The sequence below is a fragment of the Geotrypetes seraphini genome, chromosome 6, assembly GCF_902459505.1.
Source record: "Geotrypetes seraphini chromosome 6, aGeoSer1.1, whole genome shotgun sequence".
NCBI classification, from domain to species: domain Eukaryota; kingdom Metazoa; phylum Chordata; class Amphibia; order Gymnophiona; family Dermophiidae; genus Geotrypetes; species Geotrypetes seraphini.
Window position 1 is genome coordinate 136,256,058 of NC_047089.1, and position 14,528 is coordinate 136,270,585.

Below are 14,528 nucleotides of genomic sequence, written 5' to 3' on the forward strand. Positions count from 1 at the left end.
ATCCTTTCTAATCCACTAAATATTTTATAGACCTCTATCAAATCTCCCCTGAGCTGTCTCTTCTCCAAGCTGAAGAGCCCTAGCTGCTTTAGCCTTTCCTCATAGGAAAGTCATTCCATATCTTTTATCATTTTTGTCGCCCTTTCTTTACCTTTTCTAAATCTACTATATCTTTTTTGAGATACAGCGAGCAGAACTGTACACCATATTTGAGGTACAGCCATACCATAGAGCAATACAAAGACATTATAACATTTTCTTCTAGTGCAACAGACACTCTATTCCTGAGCCTATGGGTCAACCTCTTCTCACGAGAATTCTTTCTTGAGCTTCATTAGCATTTTTTTTGCTCTGCCTCCCAACCCTCTGAGATGTCTTCCAATTCCTCAGTTGTCTCTCTACAAGCTCAAAAAGGTGGGGGCATTGCCATATACATCAAAGAGGAAATTGAATCTACTGGAGAGAACACGCCACAACTGACGGATAAGTTAGAGTCTCTATGGGTCAAAATTCCAGGAACAAATGGCCTGGAAATGAAGATCGGCATCTACTATCGACCCCCAGGGCAGTCCGATGTGAGACTCACAGGTCTATAGTTTCTCGGTTCTCCCCTTGATCCTTTTTTGAAGATTGGAATGATGTTTGCTATCTTCCAGTCTTCTAGTATCCGTCCGGTTCTAATTGACATGTTAGCGAGGGATTGCAGTAGTTCTCTGATTTCTACCTTTAGTTCCTTTAATAATCTCGGGTGAATTCCATCTGAGCCAGGGGATTTGTCACTTTTTAGTTTGTTAATCTGATAGTATATCTGGTCCAGATCCACCTTCACTGTGGTGAGGCTCTCCTCTATTTTCCCCTTGAAAACTTTCACTGTTTCGGGTATTGATGTGGCGTCTTCCTTGGTAAAGGCAGATGCTAAGAAGGAATTTAATCTGCTGCAATCTGTTTGTCCTCTTTGATGTAGTTGCTTCAAAATTGGGGTCAAATGCATTGTTTGATTCTCCCCTGTCAAATCTCGAGCCACTGCATTTTGAATTAACTGCAGTGCTTTGATTTTACATTTTGCGACATCTAAATATAGCGCATTGCAGTAATCAACTTCACAGAGTACTAGACTCTGTAATATAGTGTGAAAGTCATGTTGTGAAACTAGTGGTTTTAACCTCTTCAGCATATGTAATTTAAAAAAGGATGACTGCACTACCTGTGCATTCATAGTCAAATGATAGTCTAACATCACTCTTAACAGGCGCAACTCTCTGCATAGGGACCACATAATCTCCCAAGCTCACATCCATAGGCCAGACCTCTTCATCCTTCTTTCCTACAAGCATAACTTGTATTTTAGCAACCTTCAAAACCAGTTTGCTCTCATTCATCCATCAATCAACTTCATTCATACATTCATTTAACCTCCTAACAAATTTCTAACCTAATCCTTTCACAGGAAAGAAAAACGATACATCATCAGTATAGAGCCAGTAGTCAAAAAAAGTTCATAAAAATCTTACCTGTGGAAGCCATATGCACATTAATAAGAAGGGCTGATAATATAGGCTCTGGAGGAACACCTCGTCACACATTCACCAGAAATTTCACCGTTACTCAAAACCTTCGTATGCCGTTAAGTAAGATGAAAACCATTTGAAAGACCTTTCCTTTCACTCCCAATCTGTATAATTTAAATAACAATAAACTCAAATTACGGAGTCAAACACTAAAGACACTAAACAAGAGGTCTGATTTTTATCCATCCCTTTTCTAATCTGATCAATAGTAGATATTAAAGGAAAGGGATTGGGCCCATGTGCCCACAGGAGGGGCCTAAGACTCCCGAGCCTATTCTGGTTGGCCCAGGCGCCTTACGGGCCTATTCTGGGTTTCAGATGCCTGGGCCAATCTGGCCCCATTCTGCAGCCGTTTGCCCTGCCGGACAGGCGGGTTTGGCATCCGTCTGTCCGGCCAACATTTTACAGGTATGGGGGGTGGGATTGAGGGTGGGGGGGGGGGGCGTGGGATCAGCGGGGGGTGGCAGGGGGGCCGATCGGGGGTTCGGGAGGGCGGTCTTTGGGGGGGGTTGTCGAGGGCAGGAGGGCCTGGGATCCCTCTTGCCCATATTGTAGTGGAGGGTGGGGGGTAGGGGGTCCACCTAGGCAGGAGGGGTTGGGCTCCCTCCTGCCCGATCGTGTAGGGTGGTGGGGGGCGAGAGGCCAGGAGGGCTTGGGCTCCCTCCTGGCCTGATCGTAATCGGAGGGTGCTGCAGGTGCCACGGGGCAAGAGGGCTTGGGCTCCCTCTTGCCCTGATGCTGTCGGGGAGTTGGGGAGTCAGCGGGGCAAGAGGGCTTGGGCTCCTTCTTGCCCTGAACGTAATCGAGGGGTGCCATGGGTGCCGCGGGGCAAGAGGGCTTGGGCTCCCTCCTGTCCCGATGTTGTGTGTGGGGGGGTGATGTATCGCGGCAGGAGATATGCATCATTTCCCCTACCGCGATGCCATCACTCCTCTACCTGAACTGCTGCGACCCGCGGCTGGAGAGATAGGGCATTTCTCCTGTTGCGTGTTGCGGCAGTTCGGGTAGAGGAGTGATGGCATCGCGGTAGGGGAGATGAAGCATCTCTCCTGCTGCGATCATTGCTGTAGGGGTAGGCAGGTTGCTGGGGCCGCTGAGCTGATCGCAGCAGCCATCATCAGCTCAGTGGCCCCTTTTTCGGCACTTAGATCTGTTTTGACTTCGTCTAAGTCAAAAACGTATAAGTGCCGATTAGGTAACCTGCCTAAGGTTTTGGTTATACCTGCTGCACACCTAGGTGTAGGTCGGCCCACCTCCTGCCCACCGCCCGCCCTTTCCCCTCCTCTAAACACGCCTCTTTTCTCTCTGTGAGTTTAGTGACAGGGGAAAGGCATAAGCTGGTTTTAGATATGTCTAAAACCAGCTTTGGTTATGGGTACTTGGACGATCAGGCTTTTTGATCGTCCAAGTAGCCATTTAGGACACTTTTTAGACGTGGTTTTTTTTTGTTTTGTTTTTTTTATTATGAACCCCTTAGAATCTTATTATCAGTTTAGGAAGGAGTTCAAGACTCATCTTTTCTCTATTTAATTCTATTTGAAAATTAATATGATTATAGATCCCTAGACTGAGGGAGTAGATATTGTAAACTGCTATAGTATTCTTGTTGAAATTTATGGGGAATAAGAAATAATATGGTAAATAACTGCAAGCCTCACATAGGTAGAGGATATGGGGAGTACTTGCTGCAGGTCTATCAGAGTGGTCTTCATTCACAAATGTTCTATTCACTCCTGCCTTGGCTGTTATCTGATTAAATAACATCCTTGTCCTCTCTGATGGAATTCCAACAAAGTTTGGAAATCATAGATAATGTGAGACCTAGGGAGCTGCTTCTCATGTAAAGAGTAGAGTTCAGTTGTACATCTGTGTTTGATGTACAGCTGGAGTATGCATGGATGCCAGAGCAAAGAAAACAGGAAAACAGATTCTGCTTCCCAATCATATCTGCACAATCTCTATAGCAAATCAATATGGACTGTGACAGAGAAAAGGAAGGGATTAGAGAATGACAGGGGACAAATTTTCCCCATCCCCGTGGGAACTCATTTTCCTGTCTCGTCCTCGTGAATTCTTTTCCTGTCCCTCCCCCATTCCTGCAAACTCCGTCCTCATTTGCACAAGCCTCAAACACTTTAATATCATAAGTGCTTGAGGCTTGTGCAGTTAACATATAAACATAGAAATAGACGGCAGATAAGGGCCACGGCCCATCTAGTCTGCCCACCCCAATGACCCTCCTCTACCTTTCTCTGTGAATAGATCCCACGTGTCTATCCCATTTGGCCTTAAAATCAGGCACGCTGCTGGCCTCAATAACCTGATGTGGAAAACTATTCCAGCGATCAACCACCCTTTTAGTGAAAAAGAATTTCCTGGTGTCCCCGTGCAGTTTCCCACTCCTGATTTTCCACAGATGCCCCCTTGTTGCCGCGGGACCCTTGAAAAAGAAGATATCTTCTTCCACCTCGATGCGGCCCGTGAGATACTTGAATGTCTCGATCATGCCACCCCTCTCTCTGCGTTCCTCGAGTGAGTACAGCTGCAACTTATCCAGCCGTTCCTCATACAGGAGATCCTTGAGTCCCGAGACCATCCGGATGGCCATTCTCTGGACCGACTCCAGTCTCAGCACATCCTTACGGTAATGCGGCCTCCAGAATTGCACACAGTATTCCAGGTGGGGCCTCACCATGGATCTATACAATGACATAATGACTTCAGGCTTACGGCTGACGAAACTCCTGCGAATGCAACCTATGATTTGCCTTGCCTTGGACGAAGCTTGCTCCACTTGATTGGCAGTCTTCATGTTCTCACTGACGATCACCCCTAAGTCTCGTTCTGCTTCAGTTCTTGTTAGGATCTCGCCATTAAGGGTGTAAGTCTTGCATGGATTATGGCTGCCCAGGTGCATGACTTTGCATTTTTTGGCATTGAAGCTGAGTTGCCAGGACCTAGACCAGCGCTCCAGTAGGAGTAGGTCGTGCATCATGTTGTCAGACATTGAATTTATGTCTGTTGTGCTTTTGCCCACTACATTGCTTAGTTTGGCGTCATCGGCAGAACTTACAGGAATGGGGCAGGGACAGGGTCAGCAACAAAACTTGTGGGGACAGGATGGGGAAATTGAGTTCCTGTGGGGACGCGGGACAAATTTGTCCCCGTGTCATGCTCTAGAAGGGATCTCTTTAATTTTCTAGTCAAATGTGTTGGATGGGAGTCTCTAAAGTTTCACAACAGTGCTACCTAGTGAGCAGTGAGTGTGCATGTTTCTGCAATGGCTGGGCTAGATGAGAGAGCTAGAAAATATGGCAAAATTCCAGGTGGTTGAGAATAAAAGGTCGTATCCCGCTCCCTCAAAAAGGAAAGAGAATTATCTGTTAGATTAGATAATAAAATGTTACATTGGAAAATAGCATTTTAGTTTGTGATCAAGCGTAAGATAAAATGCAGTAATTTATGTTGTTGTGAAGAAATAATGATGGCAGACAATACACACAGAAGATATTAAAAAAGTCTGAATACTGATCCTGAAAGCAAATGTAATTGCATTGCTTGTGACCTTGTCCTCCATTGTCTTATCTGGATATCGTAGATTATTCCTCTTTTTTATTCCTATTGTAGCGAAGAAGTAGGAGATATTAAAAAAGCAAGTTCTAAACTATATAAGCAATTAAAATATATCTCTATGTTCTCAATGTTACATTTGCAGGAACCTGTTTTGTTCACGGGAACAATGAGAAAGAACCTTGACCCTTTCAGTGAACACACTGATGAAGAACTGTGGAATGCCTTAGAAGAGGTAATGTACAAAATAAGACTTATTTTCTATAATACATTTGAAGATGAACTATACAGTAGGATGATCATTTTTGTGGACTTGGTAGATGCTGCATTCAACTACAACTTTTTTCTTTCCTTATGGCATAAATGAAAAGTCTCTGAATATACAAAATGGTATTGTTCTACAGATTCTGCTTTATTGTTTTGAAGGCTCCTACAATTGTCTTGGGATTGAGTGGGACACAAATACCAGCAGTATGTAAAACTGTTCAAATATAATCAACTGAAGCTAAGTTAAATAGGGCATTTTTAATGGCCTAGTGTCCACACAATAAAACTGTATTGCCCCCAGTTCTGAAAGAGAAACAACTGGAGTTGTTTCTTTTGAAAATTAGCAGTTATAAAATATGTACATAAAAAGCATCTGCTTGCATGGTACCACCTATTTCTGAGAGTGGCTGAACAGGAGCAAAACGACATACATACTATTCTGATTCTAATAAACACACAGGCTATTATTAGAAGCAATGGATTTTCTACTACTACTATTACTACTATTTTTGGTTTCTATTGTGCTACTAGACGTATGCAGTGTGAGTTTTCTGAAGTCTAAGGCTTCTCTCCTCCACCCTGCTTCCCGAAGTAATTGGCATTGCTCTTTTCCACTCTCCACCCCCCACCCCCACCCAATGACCAGATCTTGCTCATATCTCTCCTTCTAGTTACAGTGGCGTACTAAGGGGGGGGCGTGGGGGGCAGTCCGCCCTAGGTGCACGCCTTGGGGGGGGGGGGGTGCACAGCCGGCCCGGTTTTGAAGGCGACGTTGGACGCTTAGTTGTCCTGTTCTCATTGCGTGTAACGCTGGCCCTGCAGCTCCGGACTTCCCCACACCTGCCCCCCCCCCGGATCGCTATTATTTTAAATGTTATAGCCACGGCGCTGTATCCATTAGTGGAGACGTCTAACCTCGGCCTGCCCCGGAACTCTTACTGCAACCGTGACTTCCTGTTCCTGCTTAGACGGGCGGCTGCTGCAGTAAGAGTTCCAGGGCAGGCTGAGGTTAAACGTCTCCACTGATGGATACAGCGCCGCGGCTATAACATTTAAAATGATAGCGATCCGGGGGGGTGAGAGAAGGTGTGGGGAAGTCCGGAGCTGCAGGGCCGGTGTTAGAGGGAGTAAGAGTTGATGGTGCCGCAGGGTCCCGCGGAGGGAGGGAGGAAGGAAGAGGAGGAACCGAAGCATGGCAATTTTGGGGGAGCAGGTGTGGGGAAGTCCAGAGCTGCAGGGGAGAGTGTTGCTGTACCCAGCTGGAGGGAGAAGGAAGATGAGGGAGGGAATGAAAGGAGATGCCAGGGCTTGGAGGGAAGGAGGAAGGTATGCCAGATTAAGGGAAAAGGAAGGGGGAGATGTGAGAGCATGGAGGGGGAGGGAAGGATGGAAGAAAAGGAAAGGAGAGAGATGCCAGAGAATCAGGGAAGGGAAGATACCAGACTATGGGGTGCGAAGGAAAGAAAGGAGAAGAGAGAGATGCCAGAGCATAGGGGATGGGGTGGTGACAGAGAGAAAAAAATGGAGAGGTGGCAAAGCTGGCTGGCTTTGGGGGTGGGCAAAATCTGGAAGGCAGTGGGGGGACATAAGAAGGAGGCACTGGGGGCACTAAGGACACGGGAAGGAGGCACTGGGGGCACTATGGACATGGGAAGGAGGCACTGGGGGCACTAAGGACATGGGAAGGAAGGAGGGAGGGAATAGAAAGGGACAATTGTTGGGCCTGAGTGCAGAAAGAAAGAAAGGATACACAGTCAATTAATAAATGTCCCCTTTTGATGAAAAAAATAAATGGTCACGTTACCACTGACTTACTTTCTCTTCAGCAGAGTCGGCAGCCGCACTGAGGTGCAGGAAGGTCCCGCGATGACTCATCTGCTGGCTTTGCTCCGGAAGAAGTAAGTTACGTCGGAGGGGGTGGACCCGGCAGACACAGTCATTGCGGTACTTTGCCACAACTCACTGCATCTGCCGGGTCCACCTCCTCCAATGTAACTTACTTCTTCCAGAGCAGAGCCAGCAGACGAGTCATTGCGGGACCTTCCAGCATGCGGCTTCTGAGTCCACTCTAGAGCAAGTACGTCGGAGTGGGGTGGACTGGCAGCAGGCAGCTACAATCATCGCGGGACCTTGCTGCATGAAGGGAGAGAAAGGAGCAGGACTGCTGGAATGGAAGACTGGTGGAGGGAAAGAAAGGGGGCAGGGTGGTATGGAAGGGTGGTGCTGATGGAATTGATGTACGGAGAAAGGGGAGAGACATAAGGGGGAAGGATATTGGAGGGAAAGAAAGGGGGAAGATGCTGATTGAAGAGGGGTGGATGGAGGGAGAAAAGGCAGACATTGGATGGTAGTGGGGAGCCTATGCTGGATGGAAGTGCAGATGGGAGAGATAAGGGAGCAAATGCCAGAAGGAAATGGGAGGAGAGAAAGAGGGGAGCAGATGCTGAATGGAAGTGGACAGAGAGAGGAGAAGGTACATGATGGAAGGGTTGGAGAAAGAGGGTACATGATGGAAGGAGGGGATAAATAAAAGGAGGGCACATGATGGGGAGAAAAGGACTGAGTTAGGGAAACACTGGAGGGGTGAGGGAAAGAGGTGGCAAGCTTTAGGTAGACAGTAAAAAAGGACATTGATGAGAGGGTAGTAAGAACATAATCTAGACAGATGCAGAAAATAAATTGAAAAGGAAAATGAGGGAAAAAAGGGAAAGGGATTGCAGAGGAGAGGTGTGGGAGAGGGAAGGAGAGGAGAGAGATGCCAGACCAATTGGGGTGAAAGGAGAGATGGAAGGGGGAGGCATACAGTTTCTGGAAGGGGCATAGAAGGAGAGAAGATGCCATATAGGGGAAAAGAGACGGCAGACAGTGGATGGAAGGAAGAGAGTTACAAGAAGATGAGGAAAGCAGAAACCACAGAAGACAAATGTAGAAAAAAAATTTCTATTTATTTATTGCTTTAGGAGATATGTGTCACTGTTTCTGTGAATCATTGTATGCAGAGTCCAGCTTCTTGCTGGTTCAATTTAACCTTTGTCTATGTATTTTTATTTTATCCCCCCTTTTACAAAACTGTGAAGCGTTTTTTAGCACCAGCCGTGGTGGTAGCAGCTCTGATGCTCAGAATTCTATGAGCATCAGAGCTGTTACCTCCGTAGCTAAAATCCACACTACAGTTTTGTAAAAGAGGGAGGGGTTAGTTTGTGATTACATATTCCATACTAGGCGAAGGTGTGTTCTGTGTGTTCGAAAGACATATTTTTTTGTTAGGATTGACTGCAGGATTGATCTGTACTAGTCTGGCTTGTTTAGTTTTACAATGGGTGTATTGATGTTGTACTGCTCATTGCAGTATGTAAGATGCTGCCTTTTCCTAGGTACTCATCTGTGACGTGTGGATTGTTACTAAAAATCATGTTTTCATACAGATGGGGGGGTGTCAAAAAATGATGGGCCTCGGGTGTCACATATGCTAGGTACGCCACTGTTTAGTTATGGTACTGGGCCAGTGTGGGTCTTTGAGTATCTGCACATGCTCAATGCTGCACCAGCCCAATGCCAGAACCATTAGAAAAGGTATGAGAGATCCAGCCATTACAAGGGGTAGAGGAGAACAATGCTAGTTACTGTGAATTCCAGGGATTGGCTATTATTGGAGGAATCAAAATTGGGCTTTTAAGATGAAATTTACAGGGTTTTTTTTTTTTTTTTTTGCCGAAACAAGGGGGTGGTCCATTATTAGAGGTGAGCTTATGTATATTGCTCCAGTTCGAAAGAGAAACAGCCAGAATTGCTTCCTTTGAAAATCAGCAGTTGTAAAATGTGTGTGTGATATCTGCATACACAATACCTGCTGTCTGCATAGGTAACTAAGCAGGAACAAAATGATACATATACTTTTGGTGTTCTGGCCTAGACTCAATAAATGGCGCTCAAAGTAAGTTTCTTGTGTGATCTGCACTAAGCTAGTATTCTGTAAAGGGCACTTTGCATAGAACGGCGCTTATAGAATACTAAACCTTTTGTCCATTACCTATCAGTAGCAAACTTCATAACTTCTCATGAACTAGAAAGAATTAAATTCCTCCCTCTTTTATGAAGCCACTTTAGGGTTTTTTATCTCTGGCCACGGCGGTTAAAGCTTCGACACTCATAGGAATTCTATGAGCGTTGGAACTTTTACTGTCTTCATACCGTCACTAAATTCTACAGGATGGACATTGCAGCAATGGAAGATGCTGCTTTCAGGTCGTCAGTACTACGAGCAGGCTCATTTGTCCCACCCTAGAGTTTAGGGACTGCTTAAGTACATCACTGTGGTTCAGCATACCATCCCTATTGCACTGAAAAAGAGATTAGGTTCTTACCTTGATAATATATTTTTCAGTAGATAGGGAAGATATGCTGAACCTCCCACCCAGCAGTTTATCTGATGCGTCTGCTCTCTAACTCAAGCTTCAAGGTGAGCTCCATAGCTAAAATTCCACTGTCAGTCAGACTATGGAATCTAGAAGAGCCTGTATATAGAATTACAAGGGAAGAATGGTTGAGCTCCATAAATGTTCAGGCTGTTTTTTCTGGGATTCATTGTTCCTCTCAAAGGCTTGTTAATGTTATAACTAAAGTACTGTTTCTGCAGTGATTGTTTTAACTTTATTTGAACAGATCAGACACTTGGTTTCAGGGAATTCTCCGTATCCCTCCTTCTCCTGTCTTCTTCTGTAGGGCTGTCACCAGCTTTAGTACGAACTGAAGGGGGCAGCAGAGACTGTGGAGAAGGAGGAGGAGTTGAAAAGCTGTGATTGACATCTTCTACACTATGCTCACAAGCACGCATGGATAACCCTATGGTTCAGCAATACCATTCCTCTCTACTGGAAAAGATATTTTCAAGGTAAGAACCTAATCTCTTTATAGTCCACCTAAAAAAATTGACGGCAACTAATACAGCACTAAGTGTGATTCTATAAAAGTTAGGTGCACTATATAGAATCATGCTGAGCACTGCCTAAGTGGACTTAGGCATCACTAAACACCCAATTTATGCAAGGGTTTTCTTCACCTAAATACTAGCGCCTAAGTTAGGTGCCTAACTGTGCTTAATTCACAAAGTGGTGTCTAACTCAAAAACACACCCACAACTCACCCCTAACCACACCACCTTTAGGTAGGCGCTTTGGATTAGATGAATACTTTTTATAGAATTGTGTTTTTTGAGTTAGGTCCATAACTTTCAATTAAATCCAGTTAAAGCCAATTATGAATTAAGTGCAAATATAGGTACCAATTAATCCTATTACTTAAGGGCCTCTTTTACAAAGCCATTTAGTGTGGGCTGCTGTGGTAACTACCCCGAAGCCCATAGGGATTTAAAGGGCTTCGGGGCCATTGCCTCACAGCAGCCGCTAGTGTAACTTTGTAAAAGGGGATAAGTTAGGTGGCTACATTGGGTAGGCATTCCAATGTAGTCGCGCAACTTTAGGCGGACCATATAGAATTTGCCAGACTGTGCTCATCTACAATAGTCTGTGACACAAAATAGGTCTCAATACTGTCGTGTTTTGGTGATATTATCTGCATCAGGTGTCATGAAATCTAAGAATTATATCTGCTATTACTACTACTATTTATCACTTCTATAGCGCTGAAAGGCGTACGTAGTGCTGTCCTTTTCAGCATTTAATAGGCGGTCCCTGTTCAGAAGAGCTTACAGTCTAACTTGACAGACAGAAATTACATTTAGGGTTGGGGATGCAGAACCCACGGTGAGAGGAGTTAGGAGTTGAAAGCCGGCTTGAAGAGGTGGTTTTTTAAAATTGATCTTGAACACTACCAGAGACGGAGCCCGCCATAGGGATTTGGGCAATTTGTTCCAGGCATACGCGCTCCAAGACAGAAGGGACAGAGTTGGCAGTGGAGATGGCAGTGGAGGAGAAGGGCACCGAGAGGAGGGGCCTACTGAGCGGAGCTCATGGGGGCAGGGAGGGGAAGGACATAGGGAGAGATAAGTAAAGTAAGATAATGAGGACTGCTGAGTGAATACATTTGTAGGTCAGTAAGAGGAGTTTGAATTCTATTTGGAAATGGATGGGGAACCAATGAAGTGACTTTAGGAGAGGGGTTTCACTAGAATAATGTGATAAACTATTATGGGTAGTTAAACCAGACTGCTGCACACAATCTGGAGAACAAGCTCTCTTTCAAAACAGATTGAATTTCCTTCCTCACTTTTTTACCTTCCTGCTCTAACTTTACCCAGTCAGTTATCTGGGTACCATCTCAATATTGGCTGAGACCTAGCTAACTTCCAGCAGCTGACTATGATCTGAATATTCAGTGCCAGTATCTAAGCTTAGACCCAACATTAAATATCCACCTCAGATTCAAACTCTGGTGCTCAGTGCCTTTAAATTTGCTGATCACCAAGGGGTCAATATCAGGGGATAATACATATATTAGGACAAAAGAGGAAGGCTGTGTCAAGAATAAAATGCAAAGTGGAATAATGCAGCCGAAAAAAACCCTCCTAGTAAGTTCATACATTAGGAATGTAGTTTGTCTACTTCTTAACAATTGAAACCATGCAAAAAACATAAGCAAACAAGTAATTGCCCACATAAATTAACAAGTTGAAAAGTGCAAATGGGACTGACTCATCCGTCCTTAATGTGAGTGGAAATTTATTATACCAGGGGCAGCCAAAACGCCCATTGCATCTCCAGTTTTTGAGGACAATGGGGATAGCAGTGTCATACTCCTCTTGCTCCTTCAATTTTTGAGTCCTTGTTTGATGCATGCATCCATTTTGCTAAAGGTGAATTAACAAATAGGTATGGTTGGACAGAGATGCCTTTGTCTATGCACTTGAGTTAGCTAAGGAAATGTACATTAAAAGTTGGTCATTTGCTAAAATCCTTAGATCTCTACAAGGTAGTCCTATCAACAAAATGTTTGAGTTGAAGTTGTAGGTTTGCGATATATAAGAAATTTTTTAATAAATAAAATGTTAGGACAGGTAGATTATCTGACAATATTTATTATATTACTAAGACAGAGACTTACATGGTCCATCCAGTCTGCTCAACAAGGTGGCCAGAATTAAATCTGACACACTGCACAGGTTTCACTTGTTCAAGATTAAACACTGTTTTGATTTTTTAAACTCTCTCCCCTTTGTACCAGTTCAACCTTCTCCTTCTATTGGCTAGATTCACTAAGCAAACCAATTGTGTACTGATCGGTTTGTGACCCCTTTGCGACCTGACCCGATTCACTGACCTTGTGGCCATTCACCTCCGATCAGATTCCGATGCGTGCATGCAAATGAGGGGAAACGGCATGCAAAGTAGGAAGGGCCACGATTCACTAACAAAAAGCAGGCACACTGACTGGGCTGACCAATCCAAAAACAAGCCACTGCTCAGGACCAGTCACTTGTGTAAAAACCCTGCTCTCTGCCCCGATTCTCCTGCTCTGGCTGCCTTGCTCTCTGCCCCGATCTCCTGCTCCTCTCTGCTCCGATCTCCTGCTCTAGCCGTCCTGCTCTTGCCCCAAATCTCTCCTGCCGCCCTGACTCTCCTGCCCTTCCCCACACTGTGAGCCCGTGGTTTTAACCCGCGGGTTCGTGAAAAAAATTAAAAAAAAAGATTTTTTGCTGCTCTGCCGGGCCCAGAGGGCCAGCGCATGAGCAGACCATCTACAGATGGTCTGCGCATGCGTCAGGATTGTTAGAGAGTGATCCCGGAAGTTGGTTGGGGGCATGATTCCGATCACCCTCATTTGCATGAGGGCTATTCGTGAATCAGCCTTCCCCCCCTCCCCCCCCCCCCGGACACGGATCAGATTGCTCACGGATCAGATCAGATCCGTGCTCTTAGTGTATCTAGCCCTTAGTGTTGTGACTTTTCTCCATGATGTTGCATGGCCCTCTTATCTTGTAAATCGCCTTGAACCTGTTCTGGAGAAGTGTGATTAAGAAATCCTGATTAGATTAGATTTGATTAGATAATTAATCTCTGTCTCTCCCTGTCAATTTTGAGGCACAGACTGGAAGTCTGCCCAGCACTAATATTGTGTCTCAACTTCTGGAATTCCTGTCGAAACCCACTCCAGCCTTGATCCTGATCTGTTTTTGTCATTTATGGGAGCCAGACCATAGATGTCTGACTAGCATTGGTCTGTCTTTCCAACCTCTGAAGCTAATGTCAGAGCTCGTCACGCCAGCTATGAGGTCATTTAGGGTTTCCTTTAATTGGATTCCAGCCCTTTTCTATATAGTGTTCATCTGTATTTATTCCACGCTTTGTTGAATTCTTTCACTGTTTTTGTTTTCACAACCTTCTAAGGGAGGGTAATTCCAGGCGTCCACCACCATTTCTGTGAAAAAGTGTTTCCTGACATTGCACCTAAGTCTTACCATGGAATCACAACTCTTGACTTCTGTTTTTACTGCTTCCACTCTCTGAAAAAGATTAGTTTGCATATTAATATCTTTTCACTATTTAAATGTCTGTATCATACCCCCCTATTCCTTCCATCCTCAGTCTAGGGCAATAGATCCCCTTTCTCAGCCCTGGAGGCACCTCAGCCAGTCAGGTTTTCAGGATATTCACAATGAATACTCATGAATGAGATTTGCAAAAAGTAGCTGAAGTTCATGCAAATCTCTCTCATGAATATTCATTCTGGATATCCTGAAAACCTGATTGGCTGGAGTGCAGGATCAGGTTTGGCAACTGCTGGTCTAGGGCAGGGGTGCCCACACTTTTTGGGCTTGCGAGCTACTTTTAAAATGACCAAGTCAAAATGATCTACCAACAATAAAATTAAAAAAAAACACAAAGCACACTGTACGCATAGAAAATGTTAATCATCATTCCTATTCCAGGGTTCTTCAAAGAGGTCAAAGCAGATGACTCTATGCACTGTCACCTCACTAACAACCATACAAAAACAGACAAATACCCCCCTCCCTTTTTACTAAACCACGATAGCAATTTTTAGCGCAGGGAGCTGCGCTGAATGCCCAGTGCTGCTCTCGACGCTCATAGGCTCCCTGCGCTAAAAACCTCTATTGCGTTTTAATAAAAGGGGACCATAGTGTAAAATATAGACAGCAGATATAAA

General features: G+C 44.8%; 1 protein-coding gene across 12 annotated transcripts in view; it reads left to right on the forward strand.

Annotated features, from left to right (window-relative positions):
• The window catches only part of ABCC4 (ATP binding cassette subfamily C member 4), a 627,262-nt gene that overhangs the window by 512,195 nt on the left and 100,539 nt on the right, over window positions 1–14,528 (forward strand). For all 12 annotated transcript variants that reach the window (XR_004539971.1, XM_033950379.1, XM_033950382.1 and 9 more), the window contains one exon: window positions 5,284–5,373. Coding sequence is in view for 11 of the 12 variants with exons in the window: in XM_033950379.1 (XP_033806270.1) it covers window positions 5,284–5,373 (90 nt within the window). In the remaining variant the exon portion in view is untranslated. The remainder of the gene's footprint in view (window positions 1–5,283; window positions 5,374–14,528) is intronic.